Source organism: Neovison vison, chromosome 12 (assembly GCF_020171115.1).
Source record: "Neovison vison isolate M4711 chromosome 12, ASM_NN_V1, whole genome shotgun sequence".
NCBI classification, from domain to species: Eukaryota; Metazoa; Chordata; class Mammalia; order Carnivora; family Mustelidae; genus Neogale; species Neogale vison.
The window spans coordinates 4,263,491-4,286,488 of NC_058102.1; the positions used below are offsets into that span (position 1 = coordinate 4,263,491).

The following is a 22,998-nucleotide window of genomic DNA, read 5'->3' on the forward strand; positions in this document are numbered from 1 at the left end:
GACTATACTAACAAGGACTGAACCCTACACTTTGAAAAGTGTGAATTTCCCAATAAAAAAAACAAAACAAAAACCACGCTGTTCTTCCCACCAAGTCTGCATTTCTGGCAAGTTCCAAGGTGTGGCCACTGCCGCTGCCAGCTCCACACTTGGAGAACCCCGTTCTCAGCGGCCCATCTGCTGAGTGCCTACAAGGGACCAGTACGTTTTGAGGACGAGCACCCTCTCCTGTCACTTAGTTCCCACGGGACGTTACTGGTTTGGGAAAAATTCCATGAGTAAGTCTGTCTCCACAGCACCTTACTAGGACACACGTCTGTGCCACCGAGCACTTGACTCCAAAATCGTATTGCAACTGTATTATAGTTGAGTCCGCTAATGCCTTAATAGTGATTTTCTGGATCACTGAAAATTTAAAGCTCTAGAACTACAATGTGTTTTTTCCTTGATCATCTTCATCTTTATAGTTTTAAAATACCCTTAGGAGGGTTCACAGATTTTTGCCTGAGACGGACCTGGACACAGATCCCAAACCCATGTGTGTACCGTAAGAAACGCACTCACCCGCCCCAGCGCCGAGCTCTGGGAAGTGCCCCGTGGAGCCTGTCCGGGAGTCCACCCCGACGGCCAAAGGAGCACTCGGCACCTGGCACGGTGCTCCGGTCGGGGGCCCGTGATGCAGCTACCACGCCCATTCTCTTTCGTAAGGACGTGAATCCCACACAACAGACCCTCAAGTGGCTTAGAACAGGATGCCGGCGCGTGTAGGGGCTGAGAGGAAGCAGAGCCTCTGCCGCCTGGGGGTTTCCGTGTCGTCCCACTCCCTCTGGCCCACGGGACTTGTATTAACATGAGGGACATAAAAGTGTCAAACACTGATTTTGTTACTTTCCATTTATTCACATTTCATGGATTATTACACTTCCTCAAAAACTAATACAAACTGAGATTACATTGTCTGACAATTCAAGTATTTTAGTTTAAGAAAACAGTTTCCTATGTAAAACAGAAAGCAAACAACTTCTCTGATTGCTAAGAAGTCTTACATCTGTTACGATCGCGTCTGCATCAAGCAGAGTCCAGGGTCCCAGCCATGACTGCCTCTGGTCAAGAACGTCCCCCGGTGCTCAGTGCGGGACTGGACAGGCTCCTTGCGGTCCCCCGTCAGCACCGCGGGACTCACCACTTTCTACCACAGATTCTCACTTCCCGAATGAGAATGAACACCCAGGGGTTTGGGAGGGAGCCATTGGGCTTGCAAATCCTTCAAAATGCACTGTGCTTGCATTCTGACTTCAGAAATCAAGGAACAGACAGCTGTTCAAAAGACATGTTTAACTTTAAAATGAAACCAAAAAGGCTTTCTCAGTGGTGACTTGTTCTGCACTCAGAGAGTAAGATGGCAATTTTTTCCCTCTACCCCAGAACAGGTAGATTCTTTTTGGCATGCAGCATATCAAAAATAGGATTTAGAACTGAAATTGTAAAACTATAATCCTTTTCAAGAAAATCCATACATGGTCAGACACAATCAAAACTGCTTTTAAAAACTGGACACACACCTCCAGCCTAAACACGAGGACAGCGCAACGCTCATTTTTTTGCTTACTGGGGAACTCTCAAAAGGACACACCAGTTAAAAAGGCCACTGGGACACTCGGTATTTGTCAAGATGCAACACAACTGATTTCAGATTAAAGGTTAAAAACCCCTCCCTTCAGGCCACATGGATGGTATATGTCATCGATCCTCTAACTAAATACAAAAATTTCAGTCAGCGTTAAACACTTGAAAGCCTAATTTCTAACGTTTTTGTTAAAAAATCAATCTAACTAAACCCGTGGGGTGGAATTTAGCTAATACAGCAAGGGAAAGACGACCAGCCCTCTGGGGCCCAAAGGGGCCTCTTCCCCCAAGTAACATACAAATATTTAGGTTTTACAGGAAAATCCGCACACACTCAGGCTCTTTCGTATGAATACACAATTCGAGACCAGCAAGTTCCTGAAGGGGAAGCGACATGAAGGAAATACCTTGTGAGGACCACACATGCGTCACACCTGTCCCTGTAACTGTCACTTTAACAGTGAGTCTTAGCAGCAACAATTTGCTGGGAATGTCAGAGAGAAAACCACACACACCCACTAATGCAAAAAAGATGATCAACTCTTTTCCGGGGTGGGGGTGAAAGGTGACCCAATCCTGAAACCGTCGGGCCACGTTTGGGAAACGTCTCACTGGCCATGCAGAGCCGGCCGCCAGTGCGGTGCCCCCCTAAAGTGCCCAAGTGGCCTCGCGGCTCCTGGGGACCACGGTTGGGCCGCACAGGACAGCAATCCGGGCCCTGCATCTCCTCAACCTCTAGCAGCTGGATAACCTCACTCAAGGCCGGGTGGGCCACGGCCGCTGGGCCACCACCGACCACCACATCCTAGAACTCACACACCTGTAACGAACACTCAGGAGTCAAAGGAAATGATAAAATGACTGCCGCTCCCTCCCTAGCTGTCCCAACAGGAGAGCCTGACCACTGCCCCCACGCGCACGCACGCCTCGCTGCGCCTGTGCGGAGGCGCACACGGGACCAGAGTCCTTCCCCGGAATCCGAAAACCACGTGGTCAGCGGGCGGCCGGCGGCCAGACGTCAGGTGTCACACCTGAGTTAACGTAATGGATCATAAAAATGGTTCCCTGCCCCCTTTATAAATCTCTAAAAACTATACCTTCTTTTAAAAAGCAACCGTACTATCTACAACTATTGTACAGTTTCCTAAGAAGACATGACGTACTGAAGATCAGAACATGCGAGTGTGAGCCCCCAGGCACGGCCCCTGAGCCTTGAAACGCAGTCCTACGGTACCAGCATCCAATGAGTAACGAGGAATGAGAGCAGACGTTTAAACATGGAAATCTGTATCTAATTCACGTGCCCAGGATCCGCCAAGAACGCTAGGATCCGTCCCCGGACAGCTGTGGGGAAGGGCCAGGGCGCCGCTGGCGCAGAACCGTGGCTCCTTCCGCACGGACGTACTGAGCATCTGACTTGTAAAAAAAGTGGAAACTTCAGGTATCAAATGTAGAATACACCTGTGTCTAAAGTTCAAGGCCACACTGATGCGCACACTTGCAATTCCATTACCTTATTGCGTGTCTCCAGGCTAACGCGCCCGAGCTCCGAGGATGCCGAGGGTTCATCATGGCCCAAACAGCTGAGACGTCTTCTTTCTTCCGTACTGGGCTCTACCTTCGACTTTCGTTTCTGCAACGGTTTGGTGTCCATGGTTCATACACTATAAGCTACCAAATTTGTGCTTTTAAACCTCATTTCTGGCAAATCCCCCTCTATTCTCTTTGTAGGGGGAATAAGAGCACCTCAAGAATGAAACTACAAAACCAAAGAACAAGCTACTTGTTTCCTTTTCAAATGGAAAAGCAGTTCCTCAATCAGGCAGAGCAGCCCACAGGGTTCCAGGGCCACGTCTGCAAACAGAAGCTACAACCTTTCGGGCGCAGGGGGAGCCGCCGACCAGGTTCAGCTGTTGTGAAACGCCGTCGATGCGAGAAAGCAAAGGAAAACACCTCGCGGTAGCATGATCTGTTTGCAGAGTGCTGTTCTCCAGGGAGAATGCTGCCGCCAAGCTTCCTCCGGGACACGGGGGGCTGCCGGAAAGCCTCGCCAGCGGGAGCAGCAGACCCCAAAACCCGTGGATCGGAGCAGCCTTTGGAAGTCTAATCGATACCCTGATTTCAGCCTATTAAGAAACCACTTGTGGTCAGTTTAATAAGTGAACATTAAAAATCTTCCAAAAAAAAGTCATTCAAATGTATTTTACACATTAGACAGTTCTTAAGAAGGGAGGATACAGGTTCTTGACACTTAACATTTAAAGGTTTTATTGGCCATATTAATCTTCCTCACAAAGTTTTAAGTTACCTCTAAGTCCTCAGAATGTGAAAGTAAGAAGAGAAACGGACTATGTCTAAGGGGCGGTGGGGCAGCAGCAACTCGGCGGCAATCCTAGTCCAGGCGTGTTCAGGCATCCTTTTTCTCCAGTAAAATTTTGTGCAACTCATCCGCGTCGTCGCCGGTTTTCACCCGGATCAACATGGTCACTGGGACGGTGGCGTTCTTCTCATCGACGGGTGGATTGGGAACACACACGATCAGGACGTTGTTCTTCCCCGTTCGGGTACACGGCATGTTGGGAGGAATCAGAATGTTCAGCAGGATGTTGCCTGCAAGTCAACAAGGAAGAAAAGGACATGACGGTCACACAGACCACACTTCCGGTCCCCGAGACCACAGCCTCGGCAAGCCAAACCCAGAGAACGGAAGCCCTCTTGGACCGAACAGATCTAAAACTGGGAGGCGTCGGGAAGGTCGGGGGAGAAGGGCCCGGCTTCCCCGATGCAGGTGCCAGCGCGGTGGCCCGCAGACAGGCCCGCGAGGCTCCACGGCGGAAACGCTGCCTCCCGCCCGTACCCCCGCGCACCGTCACAGCGGCCAGGCCTTCGGCCAGGGGCCCGTGCTCACAGCGGAGGGAGGACGCGCTGGCTCGACCCGGAGCCTTCACGAGGTCCTTCCAACGAAGGCAGGACGGTCAGCAAAGCAGCTCTCTGGGGCTCACCGGCTAAGAGCACTACGACGGCGATGGCATCACCCACGGTCAAGCCCACAGGAAAGAAAAAGCCGCAGAGAAGTTTCTGCAACCCAGCCCGGCGGGGCCTAGCAGTACCCACCGCTTCCTCACAGCCCAGCCCCGGCCCCCAGCCCGGGCCCCTTCGGGCGGCGGTTCTGAGCGTGAGGCTGGGGGAGCCGGCCGTGTGTTACTGGTCGTTTCCTACCAGGAGCACAACCCTTCAAACAGAGGACGCCCTCCTGGGGTCAGCAAGCCGCCCGAGACGCGAGATGCCCACCTAGATTGGTGTCTGCCCGCACCAACAGCTGCGTCTTCTGAGTGGCCGTAGGTTTTAAATGCAGGGTGCCCACACCCTTCTCTTTGAATTCGTTGTCCTTCTTGTAAAACAGCTTACACCTGCGGGGAGAAAGCAGCGAGGCCGTCAGACACTCGGCAGACAAGCTAGGTACGCAGCCACTGCTCATGCTTGTCTGCAAAGACCGGGATGAATCTTGGATTGACTCATCCTGGGTCTGGGTAAAACACAAGGAAGAAAATCAGGTTAGAGAGTCTAGCGCCCTTCCCTCTTCTTCCCAATTATTAAAATAGTGGGTCACGTGGAGCATGGAAACAACACTTTCCCGCCTTAATTCAACCACCACGGCAAACACGCCGCACGTCTGCCGCGCTCCTCTGGCCCCGAGCTCAAGAGGCCGATCTTGTCCTTCCTTCCGCGCACAGGAAGAAACACAGGACCCTCCCCCATCTCTCTTCCCCTTTCTATTTATTTCTGAATCTTCTTCAGGACTTCTTCAATTTTTATTCTCCCAAAATGCTGAAATTTTGGAAATCACTTTTTAAAAAATATAAATAATTCATTTGAGAGAGAAAGAGCACAAGCAGGGGGAGAGAGGGAAGCAGACTCCCCACTGAGCAAGGCGCCCCAATGCAGGGCTCGATTCCAGGACCATGACCTGAGCTGAAGGCAGAGCCCTCAGGCGCCCCGGAAAACACTTCTAAAATTTTATTTATTTATTTGACAGAGAGATCACAAGTAGGCAGAGAGGCAGAGAGAGGGGGAAGCAGGCTCCCTGCGGAGCAGAGAGCCCAATGCGGGGCTCGATCCCAGGACCCTGGGATCATGCATGACCTGAGCCGAAGGCAGAGGCTTCACCGGCTGAGCCCCCCAGCGCCCCATTAAGGGCTGACGGTAACATGGTCCAACAGCCTCCCCAGCCTGCCGGGTCACGTATCTCCCTGGGTCATGAACACGATCATCAAACCACTGCCCGCTCCTCTAATTCATTCCAATCAGGAAATAAATCACTCCTATAGAGATCATCTGTGAAATTAAATTTAAAAAACAAGAAAAAGGAACCGTTGGACTCTTAAAAGTTCTCAGAAATAACACTTGGGAATTGCACAGGCTACGGGGACTGTTACCAAGCACTGCTGACTCCGTCCGAAATTTCTCTATTTAAAAAGACACATCTAGCGAAGGTTCTCAAATGGCAGCACTGACTTTTCTGTAAATATGTTAAAAAGTACGAATTTCATTTCATTGGGATGAGAGGATTCAATACTTCTCCTCAGCTTTCTGCCGGAAGCACCAGCTCTCCCGTAAAAACGCAAGTGAACAAAAACCCCGACACGGCTCTCATCACTGCGGAAGAAACGAAGGGCTGGACGTGGCAGAGCTTTTGGCTGAGAAAACCCACAAGGGCCCACCAGGTCTCCAGGACGGGAGGCCCCTCCCGACGAAGAGCAGAAGAAAGAGCAAAGCGGACGTCAGGGACCCGCCAACTTTGTGCAGGAAGGTGGGGGGCGAGGAGGAAGGTGGGGGGCAAAGAAAAGCCTGTTTCTAAAGCACTTTAGACGCAAGAAAGAACAAAAATACTAGCAAAGAGTAGGAAATACCCAGGAGGAAATTTCTAGAATTCATTTGTTTTCCAAAGAACAGGTCCAGAATTCTCCCTGGTTCCCATTCGGAGACCAGGCCCAGCCCGACCCCAGGACGGGCCGCTCAGCAAGTCCTGGGAGGAGGAGGCTGCCCCCAAGGCACAAGGCCGCCCTCCATGTGCTTCTGTCTGACCACACGCCCAGCACACGGGCTCCCGGACTCTTACTTACTTTCTGGAGTAGAAAGCGTCTTCTTCCTTTACTTCAGTAACTACTACTTTGGGCGGCTCGTCACTCTCCTCTTCATCTCCGCCTTTTAGAAAAACACTAACTCAGTGAAATTCAAATCAGGAGCTTAGATACGTCGCAGCAGAGGCCACTCATGCCCCAGCCCAACCCACAAACTGCCCGTAAGCGCTCATCGAACCGGGGCAGGGGTGGGGGGGACGGGAACGACTCACTGAATTTTAATTATTCTGTGAAAAATTCGGGGAATTTTTAATGGAGCATGCTTCCCTCTTCTAAATGTTAATTTGGAGAAAGCCTTGGGATGAAAAACCATCCACGCTTATGACTCAGTGCAGCAATTTTAACAGAAAAATAAACACGGACTCCAGATCCACCCTGGGAAAAGGAAAATCTCCGGCAGGCCTCTCCCGGCTCCACCCCGACGCTCCTGGGACGCCGCGTGCGTCACGCTATGGAATCGGTCTCCGCAATGGCCAAAGAGGAGGACAATAAAGCTGGGTACGGGGCAGGCTGTCGGCGACACGGCCCCGAAGCGTGAGCAGGCCGCGTCTGCGGCCCCACATCTAGAGGCTCGGGCCCCGGGCAGCCTCGAGGACTGAGGCCAGCCCCAGGGGAGATCCACAACACTCCGATGCAAAGAACGAGCCTCTGGAGAAAGATGGTCTCAGGACACACACGAAGTCAAACAGCAACTCTCAGAAAAACAATTCTGGTGCTGCAACAAGTCAAAGGGACGACACTCAAACTCCCGAGAAGGCAGCCGTGAGTGAGGCTCTCCAGGGCAGGCCCCGGCAGTGAGACTCGAACAAGCTCTCGGCCCCTCTGGCGCGGGGAGCAGCGCAGCCACCAGACGAGCAGGAGGACTTTAGGATCAGGCACTGCGAGGGGACCGAGCCTCATTGGCGCCCCCGCACAGGCAGCCTCGCCGATCCGGGCACAGCCCGAGGAGCCGTCGTATTTAGGGCAGAGAAATAAAAGGGGAGATCTTTAGTCTGTGCTTTGCTCGGAGGGCCCCTGCCTGAGGACGGGCTCGAAGGAATGGAAGTTTCGCTCCCAGGAGAAAACGGCTGGTCTCTTCCATTCTGGAGTATCGAGAAGTGAACACCTCCTGCGAGATACGTGTTCTAACCGCTTACGAGCGAGTGACTTCACACAACGTGTTCGCAGCCCCCACGGGACGAGGAGGGCCTAGGCCACTAACTGCTCCTTCCAAAGAGCTAAGAACAGGCAGTGAAGGGCCGTGACTCCAGCCCAGTTTGGGGCACTGATGCCACCCAAGGCAGACGCTTCTGGAAGGGTGGCTGCAGGCCAGACACATCGAGGGAAGTCCCGCCCATTCGTTCCTGCGGTGGCGCACAGTCTCCCTTTTCTCTTCACAGCAGAGAACTATTTTGCCAGGAGACTTCGCCTCCGACTAAACTTCCAAACACGAGACACGCCGCGGAACTGATGGCCAGTTCTTTCTTTCGGTTAAGACCCAATTCTCACTCACCGCTAATGCACGGAACGTTCCGATGCGCAAGACCACGCATCCGACACTGATCCGAGTGGCCGTGCCCGCACCGGGCCAGCCGTCACGCTTGCTCACGGCCGCAGCGCTCACCCAGCGCCACGCGACAGCTCGGACGTCATCAGGACGGAAACGCCAGACTCGCGTGTCCGAGAGCCCGTCCCGGCAGCGGCGAGTCCCACCGCGCTTCCCGACGCCCCCGAACCGCACAGCCACGGCCGTGCCGCTAAACCCGAATTCGGTTCCGAGACAGACTCAGGAGGGTGAACTCCGTTATTACCTTTGAGGTCGCTAGTGCCGCCTTCGGCCGGTACCTCCAACGTTTGCGCGGAAAACGGTGAAGACGCTGGTTTATTCTGGGTCAGCTCTTTGCCGAAGAAGCTGGAGTTTCCTGAAGAGAACGAAAACCCCGTCAGGGGGCCGGAGCTCAGCGAGCCCAGGACAGACCCGTCGATCTTCTTGCCGAAGCTGAACGAGGCGCTTGCGGCTCCCGCGGGCGGCTCCGTCTTCCTCTCGGCGCCGTCCTCTGCCCTGCCGCCGGCGGACGGGAACGCCGGGTCCTGCTGCGGCTTCGCTGCCCCGAACAGGGGAGGGGACGGGGTGGCCGGCGGCACGGGAGCGGCCTCCCGCTCGGAGCCCCGGCCGCCCCCGCTGCCGTGCTGCAGCTCGATCCCCGCCAGGTGTCTCTCGTAGTCTCTGAAGATGGGCGTCAGGTCGCACAGCGGGTTGGCGTTCACGTGCTTCGCGATCCAGTCCCGCACGGAGCAGTTTAAGGCCGCCAGCTGCTTGTGGTAGGCGCTGCGGGGGCAGGCGGCGCCAGAGGGGGGCCCGGAAGAGGAGGGCTGCGGGCTGTCCCCGTTGGTTTTGGGAGTTAAAACCTTCTTATCCACCAAGGAGGTAGGACCATTTGCAGCAACAGATCCTACAGGGAAATTAAAGGTTGAAGAGTTTACTGATTTGATTTGATTATACGACCTGGGTTTGCGCGCTGTTCTGTCTTCCTGTTTTCTGCTTTTACTGTGTCCCCTGTTTCTGTGACAGCTCAGGAAGTATGTGCACGGCGAATATTTAGGATCACAAAATATCTGTGATCACAAAAACCAAGAACACGGTCTATGGTGTGCTTGCATTAAACTTCTACAGTTTAAAATAATCTTTTCCTTGAAAAGGAGGCTGGCTTCCCCCGGAACTGTCACAATAGTTAGTATAAAACTTAACCCCTCAGGTTGTAGGGATGAACATACATTAATGCAGATAAAACCTTAACAGAAAGTGCTGGCTTAATCACACTACACACTCCGCCTCATTAAAACAAAACAGTAGAGGGGCGTCTGCGGGGCTCAGTGGGTTAAGCCTCTGCCTTCGGTTCAGGTTATGATCTCAAATCCTGAGATCGAGCCCTACATCGGGCTCTCTGCTCAACGGGGAGCCTGCTTCCCCCTCTCCCTCTGCCTGCTGCTCTGCCTGCTTGTGATCTCTCTCTGTCAAATAAATAAAATCTTTAGAAAAACAAAACAAAACAGTAAACAGTTAAAATTACTAGCTAAGCATAATCCAACCAACCAGGATCGCTTCTGAAAACCAAAGACAGGAGCCCGTGAGTCCGTTCTCTGTTGCTGATCCCAAGAGTTCTGGATCAAGTCTCTCAAAACAGGATCAGGCCGTCACATCCCCAGTGAAATCAATCTAGGGGGAGGACCCGAAAGTTCCTCGCAGGTGTGGGCAAGTCCCTGATACACAGAGAACAAATGAGTACAGGGGAGGCAGGTCTTTATGGAGGGTCCACTGAGAGCTTCCTCTTCTCCTTTACCCCACAGGTCAGTTCTGAGGGTCGTTCTCATTTCACAGTCTAAGGTTTGGAGGTTAAGAGGCTAAGGAACTTGACCAGGGTCGCAGGGCCAATGATCGGCAGAGAGAACCTGGGTCTGTTCTGGCTCAAAAGCCCGCGCTCTACTCACTCTGCAAAAAGTCAACATCTCCCCAATTTCCCTTTCATTACCATGCTGTTTTTGCTCATGTCATTCCAGGACCCAGATGAAGTACAAGGAAAACATCGTTGCCAAGTTATTTTCCCAACAGTCTTTACACAGATGTGAGTGTGGGGAGGCCCTACTCACCGAAGGCCGCCTTGCTCTCCGTGGCTGCCCTGGCGCCGGAGAAGGGAGGGGCACTGGTCACGCCGCTTCCATTCGACAGCCCTTCCAAAGGCTTCCCTCCAGCACCGTTGCCAAATCCAGAAAACCCGCCTCCTCCAGAAGGTACAACCAAGCCTTTAAAACCTTTAAAGGCCCCTCCACTATCGGACTGAAACAGAGAGAGAACACACGTTAGATGACTCGACGCTTCCCAAATAAGCAGATCTTCCAGATAAAGATCTTCCCAGATAAAGTCCGCAACAGGGCCGTGTCCGCTGAGCAGCACCCAGAACGCTTACGGGGCCAGCACCGAGGAACGGGAGCAGCCGGCGCAGAGACAGGCGCAGAGACAGGACCCGAGCCCGACTTAACTCGCAGTGACAGCTCTGCAGCCCAAAACTGCCTTCCTGACAGCCGGGAAGATAGGGACTTGCAGTGAAACTTGTTTTTAAAAATATATTTAAGGTATAAAAGACTAAGGCAAAAAAGACTAATGCAATCAATTTGTGCACACAGCCTCAGAATTAGGACTGAAAATATTCTAAAACGACTAAACCCCTAATGAAGCATTTTTCTTACACCACTCCAGCCCAAACCATTAGTCTAAGGGAGCTGTAGAAGTATCAGGTCAGGCTGACGAAAGTATCTTTACCTTTCCTCCCAGGACTTCCTAAAGCATTCCTGTAGCTTTTAGCTTCTGAAAACGTGAGTCGACTCTCAAATCTAGACTTTCCCTTGGCTGAGAAATCCAGAGGCAGCATTTTTCTTCTCGATTTTCTCACTACTTCCATCAGCAAGGTCTTTCTAGGAGACCATTCCCATGGCCGCTGGCTTCCTCGCATCTCCAACCCACGATGCTCTGGAAATGTCTGGCACTCCCTGTGAGCGTCTATACCCGCTCTCTGCCCCTGCAAACTCTCGGAGGAATGTTCCCCAGTTTACATTGCTCTGCTGAAGTCCCCTTCCCCCCGCCCCCGCATTCAAGACTAGTTACACCACAGTGGGCATGATCTGCTTCCTGGATCCAAGCTCTAAGGGGGGCTCCAGGAAACGTTCTCGGAAACACATCACGGAATCCGTGCTTCCAGACATCCAAGGGAGTGCACAAACCTTCCATTTTCCATCCAAATGAATTATAATCAGAAGCTCACAAAAATATTACTTCAACCAGAAACTCTTCATTTTCTGAATGGGCTGGTTAGCCTAATAATACTGTAGTTTTCAAAAAACACAAAAGTTTCAATCACATCCACAGGAATTTCAGATGGTTACTCACCACAGATACAATTATGGCAATAAAATTAGGCAAAAAAGGCAAACACCTTAACTTGTATGAATTTTAACACGTGTAATAAATGTGCCTTAGGCCCTGACGCTTCCATTTGATTTGATCGTTCACTATCCCGAAGACCGCAAACGGACAGCTACCATCCTGCCACGGCCTTCCACGGGCAAAGCTGAAAGCGGTGAGTGGCTCCTCAGAGCCTGTTATTCTGCGGGAGATTTAAAAGCCACGGGCTGGGCGCCTGGGTGCCTCAGTGGGTTAATAAGCCTCTGCCTTCAGCCCAGGTCATGGTCTCAGGGTCCTGGGATCAAGCCCCGAATAGGGCTCTCTGCTCAGCGGGAAGGCTGCTTCCCCTTCTCGCTGCCTGCCTCTGCCTAACTGTGATCTCTGCCTGTCAAATAAATAAATAAATAAAATCTTTTTTAAAATAAATAAAAGCCACAGGCTATTTATAGTGACTTTAGAAACTGTTAACAGCAAATTGGCTCTAGGGTTATCACAAAAATTCAAGAACCACTGATTTAAAAAAGAAAAACAGAAGTCACCCAGAAAAAGGACACAAGTGAATGAGAAGCCGTCTGCCTGGGCCCCACGGAACTGACCTGCTCCTGGGCCCGCCAGTCTCCCTCACCCATTTCCCTCCATGGCACTTAGAGAAGAAAGACAAAAACTCAGTGTGTCTCTTACATCATCACGACGTAAGCTCCACAGGGCATGGATATTTCACTTACTCCTGTTTTTACTCACCAAAGTATCTCTGGCGCTTAGCAGGTCTGTTGAATGAATGGACAAAACCACAAGAGGCGACCCTGGACTAATGTGGGGGGCAGGTTTGCCGACCCCCTCCCTTATTAACCACCCCTCACCCCCCGCATATAAATGGACCCAGGCAATTCAAACCCATGTTGTTCAACAGTCAACTCTATGGGAAAAGGCACATTTCGGCATTGAAGCAGATGACATAACATTTAATTTCTTATTATTCAAGCTCTGAAAGTTATAGCTGAAATGATCATGTAGATTTCAACCATCCATGTTCATTTCCTTTAACAGCCAGAGGGCTCCCCCACCCCCCTTCCCTTGGGCCAAGTCTGGACTGTGCTCTACATGGTTTCTACCTCTTCACCGGCACTCCCGAGAGGCCCGTCCCTCCTCGAGCGCTCTTCCTTCCTCTGGCTTCTCAGTCTACGGCACGAGCTGCCGCTCTCCGCTTACACCCCGGCTGCAACGTCCGGCATGGTGACGACTCCCAGGGCCGCATCCAGCGGCCACCCCTCCTCCTGCACCAGGTAGCCACCCATATATACACAATGGTCTCCTACAGAACCTCACCGGGATGTACCCCAGGCCCTTAAAATACATTTTCCCAAGTAAACCAATCACTTCCGCCCTAATTAAGCTGTCCTTCCCCGGCTGTAGCTTTTCCACGAGGGAGCCATCCGGCATCACTACATCCAGCCCGACATCACTCTTTAAGATTGAAATTGACCAGAGGAAAGCGACAGGGCCACCACAAAGGTGTCACTGCATAGGCTCCTTCCGGCTGCCACCGGGGGCGGGCACACCAGCTCCTCCAGCCTGACAACAGACAGCCAGGCCACCGAGCCAGCTCGCAGGCATCTGGAAGGTGTCTGAGGGCTGAGGACTGTACCAGGGAAGCGTTATTAAATGTGGAGTGGTGGCTGAATGCAGACCATGTGACTTCAAGAGTTACGACTCATCTTTAACCCTTGTGAACGCAGGAAGGAAATCCTGTAACACACTATATTAGGAAGAAAATCTACATGTGAAATGCTTCCGTTACAGCTAACAGACACCCCCCAGACCCCCGCCACATGCCTCAATGCCAGGGAGCAGAGGGAGCGCAGAACACCCTGCACTTCCCTCCCTCATTCCACCGTCACCCACTCCTCTTCCTGCTGCCCCTGGGCTCGCATCTGCCGAGCTCTACACTTTATTCCACAGCTGGTAAGGTGCACATCTCGCACTTATAGTTCTCTATCTCCCACGGTCCCCCTCAAGGATTTTCACAAGTAGAGAAAGCATTTGAAGAAGCATTTATCGATCTGACGGCTCCCAGAGGTAGAAAGACTCTGCAATTAGAAATCAAATTAGTGTTTAATACCAAAAGTGATAAGAAAACACTCACTTCAAATCCAACATTTCTACGCTTTGCTTTCTTTATGGCTCTATTCTTCAAGACTTCCTCACTGGCCACTGAGAACGTTCCCACCTGCAGGTACACAAATTAAACAGCAGTAAGAGAAGACCCCAAACGAGAAGAAACGCTGACCAAAACACTTGACCAAAAGTATCTTAGTATCTGCCGCTTTTAAAGTACTGTGAATACTGGAACAGATTATGGAGAGGGCACCTGCGATAGAGTTGAGGTCTGTTACCTATCTTGTGACTCCCGAAGCTACTCAGGTGAGTCCGAAACCTTCCAGATCTATGTAAACCCAGGCTTTGAATCACAGTCCAGAGGACAGCACACAGGAAAAGTGCCGACAAGGCTGAGACCGTCAAAAGTCTTTAGAGGGGTGCCTGGGGGCTCAGTCGGTTAAGCCTCTGACTCTTGATTTCAGCTCAGGTCATGATCTCATGGTTGTGGGATCGAGCCCCATGTTGGGCTCCGTCCTCGGTGTGGAGTCGGCCTGACACTGTCGCTCTCACTCTGCACCCCTCCCCAATCTGAAAGTACGTAAATAAGGGTAGCCTGGGTGGCTCAGTGGGTTAAGCCTCTGCCTTCGGCTCAGGTCATGATCCCAGGGTCCTGGGACTGAGTCCCACATCGGGCTCTCTGCTCAGCAGGGAGCCTGCTTCCTCCTCTCTCTCTGCCTGCCTCTCCGTGTACTTGTGATCTCTGTCAAATAAATAAATAAAATCTTAAAAAAAATAATAAAAGTACATAAATAAGATGTTAACAAAAACAAGTTTGGTAGGAAACTATTCAGGACAAGTTCTTTGAATTTCAAATATATTCAAAGATATGAATATAACTTAGAATAAAAATCCAGTTTTAGGGGTGCCTGGGTGGCTCAGTGGGTTAAAACCTCTGCCTTCGACTTGGGTCATGATCCCAGGGTCCTGGGATGGAGCCCCATGTCGGGCTCTCTGCTCAGCAGGGGCCTGCTTCCTCCTCTCTCTCTGCCTGTCTCTCTACCTACTTGTGATCTCTGTCAAATAAATAAATAAAATCTTTAAAAAAAAAATCCAGTTTTAAGCAGCAAAAATCGTCTTCAAAAGCCAAAAGATACCTTAAAGATCATTAACAGTGGGTAACAGAGCCAGTCATGAGATCCTAGATTTTATGATTGCAGTTACCAAAAAAAAGAGTTTGTATTTATCAACAGGCACTTGACTTTCAAGAGAAACCTTGTCCATCCGCCCGTCCTCTCGGAGACACCGGCACACGCTGGGCTCGAAGCGACCCCGTGGCAGCTGCTGCTCATCCCACGGGCTGACAGAGCTCTGCCCGCCATCGGGAACTGGCTGAGTGTCTTTTATTTCAACCCTCCTTCTACCCTGCAGGGCTGGCATAAAATACTTCCTGTAAGAAACGGTCTCTGTAGTTATCTCAGATAATGTTAAACTCCGAGATCTCTGCACTAAAGAGAAGGGCCCGTCTGGCTGTGCGTGTCCTGAATTCAGGGCAAGGTCCTTTCGGACTCACTTTCACTCCTGCAATATGTCACATCAAAGCAAATCACTAGTCAGTTGTCATAAATCGTACAGGAACAGAGTGTAACACTGTGCATAAGACCCGGAGAAAGTTTCCAAGGAATTGGTTCAAAAGCACCAAGTCACTTAGGAATATTAAAAACCTTGTCAAGATATTAATATACTTGTGATTTTGGTTTCCTTCAACATACTAATACGTTATGTGTAAAGAGGAAAACGTTAATACCACAAGACAGATTCGGAAAAAAGGAAGATGGCTTAGGAATAAGCTTGGAACACACTTCTTCTTTTTTTTCCCCTTAAACCTAGCACTATTCCGCTAACTCAAAAGACTAACTTGGTTACAGATTTCCTCAGTGAACTGGCCAGGGAGGCTCAAACTGCTGATGAGGCACAAAAAGGCAGCTGTGTTCTACAATTTGGAAGAGAAAAATTAAAATATTTCCTCAGGGAAGACCATTTTTATTTTGTTAGGAAAGAAACTAGGCCACTCTAAATTCCATCCCAATTATTGCAATTTGGGGGAGCGGGGAGGTCTGAGATCCATGTGAACATGAAAGAAGACAGGCCTCCAAGAGGCGTTAGAGCACAGGAGGCACCTCGATCTGAAATCTCCAACTGCGGGGATGACAGACTGAGATGCCCGTGGTGGGGAACCGCGGCTCGAGTACGAGCACCAGCGCCTTGCGGAGCTCACGACCAATGGTTCACTCACTCTTCGGTCTTGACGGAAACTACGGGTTTAGAATGCAGGAAGTACATGACATTCAGGAAGGTGCTTCTGCGAAGCTGCAGAGTATTTCAGGAACAGGCGCTAGCAGAAAAAGACCCCCGAATGTAATTAACTCATTTCTAAACTAACAGGTCAGAATAGACCAAACTACTTTCTGCTCAGGCTGTTCTTTAAAAGACCTTTTAATTTTACTACAAAATCTTCCTGAGGAATCCCAGAATGAATTGAAATTGAGAAGTGGCAGGAAATCATTCTTGGGGAAGGAGCTTACCTCTTCTGCTTCGTCTTCTTGATCCCAGTTCCGATCTGTCAATTCCTTCTCAGCAATCCTTTTGGCCATATTTTCAAACCTAAGTTAAAAGTAGAAAGAAGTGAAACGTGCTTTTCTAGACCAAGATATAAGAACTTACAAAGAATTTTTTTTAAAGACTTACTGACTTATCTGAGAGAGAGAAGGCGCACAAGCAGGAAGGGCAGAGGGAGAGGAAGAGAGGATCCCAAGCAAGCAGGAAGCCTGCTGAGGAGCGTGATCCCACGACCCTGAGATCACGACCTGAGACGACCCCAAAAGTCTGATGGCTTAACTGACTGCACCACCAGGTTTCCCAAGAATTTACAAAAAATTTTTACAAAGAATTTTAAAAATTCACTCTAGCAAGAAATAAGATTAAAAAAAAAACAAAAACAAAAACAAAAAAACAAAACAAAACCCAAACCCATTCCTGATCAGTGGGAAGGGCCTTCATGAGCACCGACAGCGGTGCTGGGCTCTCCGCGTCCATGTCGCAATGAAGGATCACGGAAGGAGGCGGTGCAGGTCTTCTAAGACCACTGGCACTCTTCCTGCACACCCTAAACCAGCCTGGGTGGCTCAGTTGGTTAAGCAGCTGCCTTCGGCTCAGGTCATGATCCCAGCGTCCTGGGATCGAGTCCCGCATCGGGCTCCTTGCTCGGCAGGGAGCTTGCTTCTCCCTCTGCCTCTGCCTGCCATTCTGTCTGCCTGTGCTCACTCTCTCCCCCCCCCTTCTCTGATAAATAAATAAAATCTTAAAAAAAAAAAGAAAAAGAAAAAAAAATCAAAAGAAAACACTGACTTTTAAAAATCTGAAATCTATATATCATCAACAAGCACTTACTTTATTCTATGCTGAGTAGCAATTACAGTCTTGCTACGGGCAAAACATTTTAAATACTTAAAATCCTCTTAAAGACAATCCAGTAAAGAAGTTCATCTTTAGATAAGAACATTAACAAGGCACTGGAAATACTTTCACAGCAAAGTACTCGTCTTTAGGCTACAGACAGTTGAAATAAATTTCCCAAGACTGAACATTTAATTACCCCAAAGTGTATATCGTTAAGCCAGAATATCATTTAAAAGTTCAAAGAATAAGCCATCACTCAATCACTCAACTCCTCTAAAGCCGTGTCACAGGGAGGAGGAGGAGACGAGGTCTGACAGTTTTCTCTCCGCAGCGGACACAAGCACCTAGCCAGAGAGGGGGCTGCTGCCCATCCCTTACAATCCTCAATGTTTTCTGATCCTAATATATATTCTTTGCTATAAACAATAAAATTAGTACAACAACCAACAACTCAACTCCATTTTGAGTGCTGGCCTGGCTGTTTTCTAACTCACCAGTCAAATGGACCAAAAAACCCCTCCATTTCCTCTGTTGCCCATCCTGCCCGGGGCAAGTACCCAGTTCCTTCAGGGTTCCTAAAACCTGTCTGGACTCCTGATGGTCTCTGCCCACTCTCACTTGTCCCAACACCACAAACCACCAGAGTCGGTTCCTAGAATTCTGTGGTCATTAAGACACACATTCACACATGGCCCATTTCTCTTTTGTATCTACGAAATTAAATTCAAATGATGACATTCCAAAGTCCTTCAAATTCTAACCCCCAACAGAGTAATTACATAGGGGACTGTCAGCTTTTTTTTTTAAGATTTTATTTATGTATTTGACAGAGAGAGAGAGACACAGATCACAAGTAGTTAGAGAGGCAGGTGGAGAGGGAAGCCGACTTGCTGCTGAGCAAGGAACCCGATGTGGGGCTCGATCCCAGGACCCTGAGATCATGACCTGAGCTCACCCAGAGCCACCCAGGCCAGCTTTGAATAGTCTAATACCACCTGAACTTTTACTTTACACGTATGTACAGGGTTTTTTTCCTAATGGTAAAATCATTGGTTTTAACAGCCATAATGCTAATACTGAAGTATGACACTGAGCCATTACCTGCAAATCCCCCTTTTTAAAGTCCCCCCCCCTCAAATACCCGGTCAAGTTTTGCCATTAATCCTGGTCACTCAAACAAAAGCAAACAAGGGACCTTCTGACCTTCTGACATAGCTCCTTACTGAACTTCCACTGTTCAGGGGCGGGGCGGGGGGGGGGCGTGGACACGGACGGGGAGGACAGGACTCTTTCCCCGGGCAGTAACGAACACCTCCACCAGGGGGCGGAAGAGGCGGGAAGGTCCCGATTCGCTACCATCTACAGTAAGTCCCTAAGGCAAGAAAAGGGGGGGAGGGGGAAGTGCAAACAGCGCAGTGACAGTGTAACCTCTAACTGGGGCCCACAAGTGAGATAACCGGTGGAGAAAAGCCACCAACACTACGGAGGCTGCTTCCCCAGGTCACCGTACTTATGTAAGGTGACCTGACCACAGGGGCAGGATCTCTTGCTTACTGCCCCTCCAGGTGCCCCAAACACGCCCGCTCTCAGCAGGCTCTCCAGCAGTCACCGAGCGTGATCTGGGGGCACTCTTTATTTTAGAAAATACTACAAGACGCTGGCCTCTCAGTTTCCCCATTTTCTTGCCAGACCTCCCGCAAGTTATCTGAGTGCTGTGCTCACTTTCTCCATCTGAGGAAGGTGCTGTGAAAATTAAGGAAGAGAGAGAAAAACCTTGGTTCAGAACGGTGCCTGGAGTACAGAAGGGCTTCACGAATATTATTAAAGAAACAAGTTTTGCTAGAAGCAAAGGCTATAAAATATTAGTTCTCCTCAAAATGGTAAAAAGCACAGGGTAGGAAAAGAGACTCAATTATGAGCTAGGCTTTAAAATCCATTTTAGCACGTCCATATTTTATTTCAAAGCAAGATGCTCCAGACAATATATACATAGGTTTTTAAATGCAAGAAGAGGAAGGGAAAAAACCCAAAATCTCCGCAAAGTACTCAGGACAAGGCCCGGCACCCAAAGAGTCTTAAGTCCTGGCTATTTTTTTTTTTTTAAGATGTTATTTCTTTATTGGAGAGAGAGACAGTGAGAGTGAGCACAAGAGGGGAGAAGGTCAGAGGGAGAAGCAGGGTCCCCTAGAGCTGGGAGCCTGATGAGGGGCTCCACCCCGGGACTCCTGGATCATGACGTGAGCAGAAGGCAGTTGCTTAACCAACTGAGCCACCCAGGCGCCCAGTCCTGGCTGTCATTAAGAATTTGGGGGAGCCTGGGTAGCTGAGTGGGTGGAGCATGCGATTCTCCATCTGGGGGGTTGTGAGTTCCAGCCCCAGGACAGATGACGGTAAAAATAAAATCTTAAAAAAACTTTTTTAAAAGTGAAGATTGTGGTTAAAAGGGCAGTAAATTTTAAAATGATTCCTAGGTATGAAGCACTGATAGAAAACTGAGAGTTTCCATAGTTGGAGAAAACTGTTACTCGTGCCTGGCAGAGTTACGTGGTCTCGGCCACCAGGTGCTGCCTCATCCTCCGGGATGAACCTCAGTCAACATCAGGTCACCCTAACATGGATATAGAAGTGACCGTGCTCGACAGAGAGGAAAGAAGACGAGAACAAGGGGGCGGACCCCGGAGGCTGAGACGCTAGGGAAGAACGAAGTCTCAAAATTTCTTAACGGAACAGAGGGAAGGGGCGATCAACAACAGCCCGACACGCACTACGGGCTGGGAAGCCTCGCCGAAGAGGTAGTGCAGGGAGCGAGTGGGGCGAGGGGAGACAGCCAAGGAGAAAGCAGTACCGAGGGGAAGCGCTAGGAAGTAAACCGAGATGGGCCAAGCCGGAATAGCCTCTGCCCAATCCGGCCTCTGCCTCCGCCGGGGCCGCGGGGGCCCCGCAGCCGGGAGAGCCTCACCCAAACTGGGCGCCGCCACCGCGACAGGTCGGCTCCGCGCCGGCTTCACAAACAGCCCCCGACTACGCGCCGCGACCGTCATCCCGCCCCACCCTGCCCACTGACCCCTACCACCCCGCGGCCCGGGCCCCTCACCCCTCTCCTCCAGCCCAGGTCCGAGTCCCGCATCCGGATCCCGGTTTCCTCTTCTCAGGCCCGGGCCCCTCTCCCCTCTCCTCCAGCCCGGGGTCCCCCTTCCAGGTCCTAGTCCCGCACCCTGACCCCAGCTCCTTCAGCCCACGATCCCCCTTCCACGCCCAAGGACTCTACCTCGTTCGACCCCGGGCTCCTCCTCCCCAAGCCTGGGCCCCGCAGCCCGGCTCCTCCAGCTCGGGGGGGCCCTTCCAGGTCCGAATCCCGCGTCCTGACCCCGGCTTCCTCCTCTCCTGGCCCGGGTCCCTCACCCGACACCTCCAGCCTAGGATCCCCCTCCCAGGCCCAGGTACTGTGTCTGACCCCGGGTTCCACCTCCCCACGCCCGGGCCCCGCAGCCCGGCTCCCCCTTCCAGGCCCACCCCGGTGCCGGGACCCCGGCGCCCCTCCCCGGGATCGGCCCCTTCCCCTGCCACGCTGCCCGCCTGCCTCTCACCTCCCGGCCGGCCGCCGCGGCACTCGCGGGGCTGTGGCTGCGGCGAAAGCCGGGTGAACGACCGCGAGCGGGTGCGAGGTTGCAGCCGCGGGCCTCGGATGTGAAGCGGCCGCTGCTCGCCCGGAGGAGCGCGCCTGGTCGCTTCCGGTGCGCAGAGATTCTCGAAGAACTTGGTGGTCAGCAAGCCCGGGGTCTCCAACACCATGTCCTCCAGGGGCCTCGCCTCTCTGTGTTCGGCCGTGAGGGAGAGCAGCAAGCTCAACCAGAGACCGCTGGAAGAAGAGCGCCCAACGCGCCCCGGGCCGCCATTTTATAACTCCAACCTACCCACCCGGCCCCCCCGCCCAAACCAACTCTATAAAGAGGGAGAAAAGAAACGCCCGCGTCCAGCTACTGCGCAAGCGCGCCGGTGCCTCGGTGAGCAGTACCTCCCTCCGCGGGCTGCGGAGCGTCGCGCAGCGCAGGCGCTCAGCTGCCTGGAAACCGTTGCCGGGAGGCGCGCGCCGTCTCGCGCATGCGCGCGCATGCGTGCACTGACGCACACGCGGGCCTCCGCCGGGGAGCCGGCGCCCGCGGCGGGAGTGTCTGCGCGGCGGTCACGTGTCAGCGGCCGGACGCGTCCGCACAGCGGCTTCCGCGCGGGTCGCTGGAGAGGACGAAGCGGGTCCCGAAGCGCTCGGGACGGCGTGGTCAGCCAGTGAGCGTGGTCGGGGCTCGGGTGTCTCGTGCGAGGTGCTGAGAAGAGGCCGGCGGTGCTCGGGAAACGTGAGTGACATCGGATGCTCGGCGTCGCCATCCTGTCCCCGAGAGCTGTCCCCCGCGACCCCGCCTTGATGGCCCGCGACGTGCCGGGCCGCCGAGGGCAGGGCGGCCTGGGACTGCGGTGGCGGAGGAGAAACGGACCCACTGGCCGTCCCGCCGGTATTTGCCTTCCGCAGTGGCCGCCGTAGAGGCGGAGCAACGCGCTCAGAATCGCGCCGGGAGCTGCGATCCACGAAGAGGAGTCGCGCCGCGCGACCGAAGCGTGTGTTGCCGTGCTCCTGTCGGGAGCCTCCGGCGTAGCCGCAGGGGCTCGGGGCTCGGGGCTCCGGGCTCGGGCCGGGCGGGGGCCGGTCCCGGTCCCGCTGCGGAGCGACTCGGTGGCGCGACCTGTCCGCGGCAGCGGGGCGCGAGACTGTCCGCCGCGGGCGCCGGGGGACCAGGCCCAGCAGGATCTAACCGGGAAACGTGCTTCGGAAGAGGAGCATCCCCGGAGCCGCGGGAGAGGGAGGTTGTGACGGCTCGGGCTGCGGAAACCTCGCGGTGTGCGCCTCTCCCCTGTAGAAACCGGTTTGCACGCGGTCCCGGGGCCCGCGCGGAGAGCCCGTCCCTGGGCCGCGGTGTCCGGGACGCCTTACCGGCCGGACGGCGCGCGCAACGGTCAAGAACAGGTGGCGCCCGCGTTGGACGTTTAAAGTCAAGGCAGGTTTACTGCCTGTCGCGGTGAGGACTTCGGCGAAGAATCCAGAATGCAGATGAGGCCGGATGTTTGGCTTTTCCCGTGAGGATCGCCGGGAGAAGCGGCGTCCTGCCGGGGCCTGGCTGGCTGGCTGTCGTCCGCGCGGCGCGTGTGTACTGGGGGGAGTCCTGCGGACCGCGCGTGCAGCCAGGCGTGTGAGCCGTGTGCCACTGCGTGGTCTCCAGGGGCGCGCTCTGGTCCCGTTTCCATCATCGGAAAGAGAATTCGCCGTAGAGCCCCTTCGGGAGGACGTGGGACTTGCCGGAACCGTCCATCTGATTAGCGCCAAGGCCCGGGTCTCACTTCCAGCCCGGGGTCCCTTTGCACAACCACGGAATGCCGACGGTCGGGGACTCCACAGCTGTTTGGTGTCAAGCCCGAAGAAGCCACTCAGCCCTTCCGTCTGCCCCAGGTCCCCGTCCCACACTTCACAGTGACTGTTGTGAACGCTCCTCACTAAACCTTTCCAGCCACCTTCCTCCCTGTTCCACCTCCCCACCCCCAGTCGCTCTTCTGGCTTGACCATTCTGAGTGCATTGGAGGCACCTTACCCTGAGATGAAGAAATGGTATCCCAGACTTTGCCGAGTTCCTTTCTCACCAGTAGCTTGTGAATCTCCCTGTTGGGTTCTGTCTGTGTGAATCCCGTTCATTCCAA

General features: G+C 52.6%; 1 protein-coding gene across 2 annotated transcripts; it reads right to left on the minus strand.

The window, feature by feature from the left end:
* Positions 1-3,870: 3,870 nt before the first annotated feature.
* NUP50 (nucleoporin 50) lies at positions 3,871-21,164 on the minus strand. Of its 2 annotated transcripts, XM_044229322.1 has the most exons (9): positions 20,844-21,164; positions 16,383-16,461; positions 13,847-13,930; positions 10,395-10,581; positions 8,558-9,199; positions 6,750-6,831; positions 4,918-5,036; positions 4,535-4,640; positions 4,054-4,236 (listed from the first exon to the last, which is right to left on the minus strand). In XM_044229322.1, the coding sequence occupies exons 2-9, from the start codon at positions 16,449-16,451 to the stop codon at positions 4,134-4,136; spliced, it is 1,392 nt and encodes a 463-aa protein (XP_044085257.1). In that variant the 5' UTR covers positions 16,452-16,461; positions 20,844-21,164; the 3' UTR covers positions 4,054-4,133. The 2 variants fall into 2 exon arrangements, with proteins under 2 accessions (XP_044085258.1, XP_044085257.1); XM_044229323.1 differs by lacking the exon at positions 4,535-4,640 and having other exon boundaries at positions 3,871-4,236.
* Positions 21,165-22,998: the final 1,834 nt, after the last annotated feature.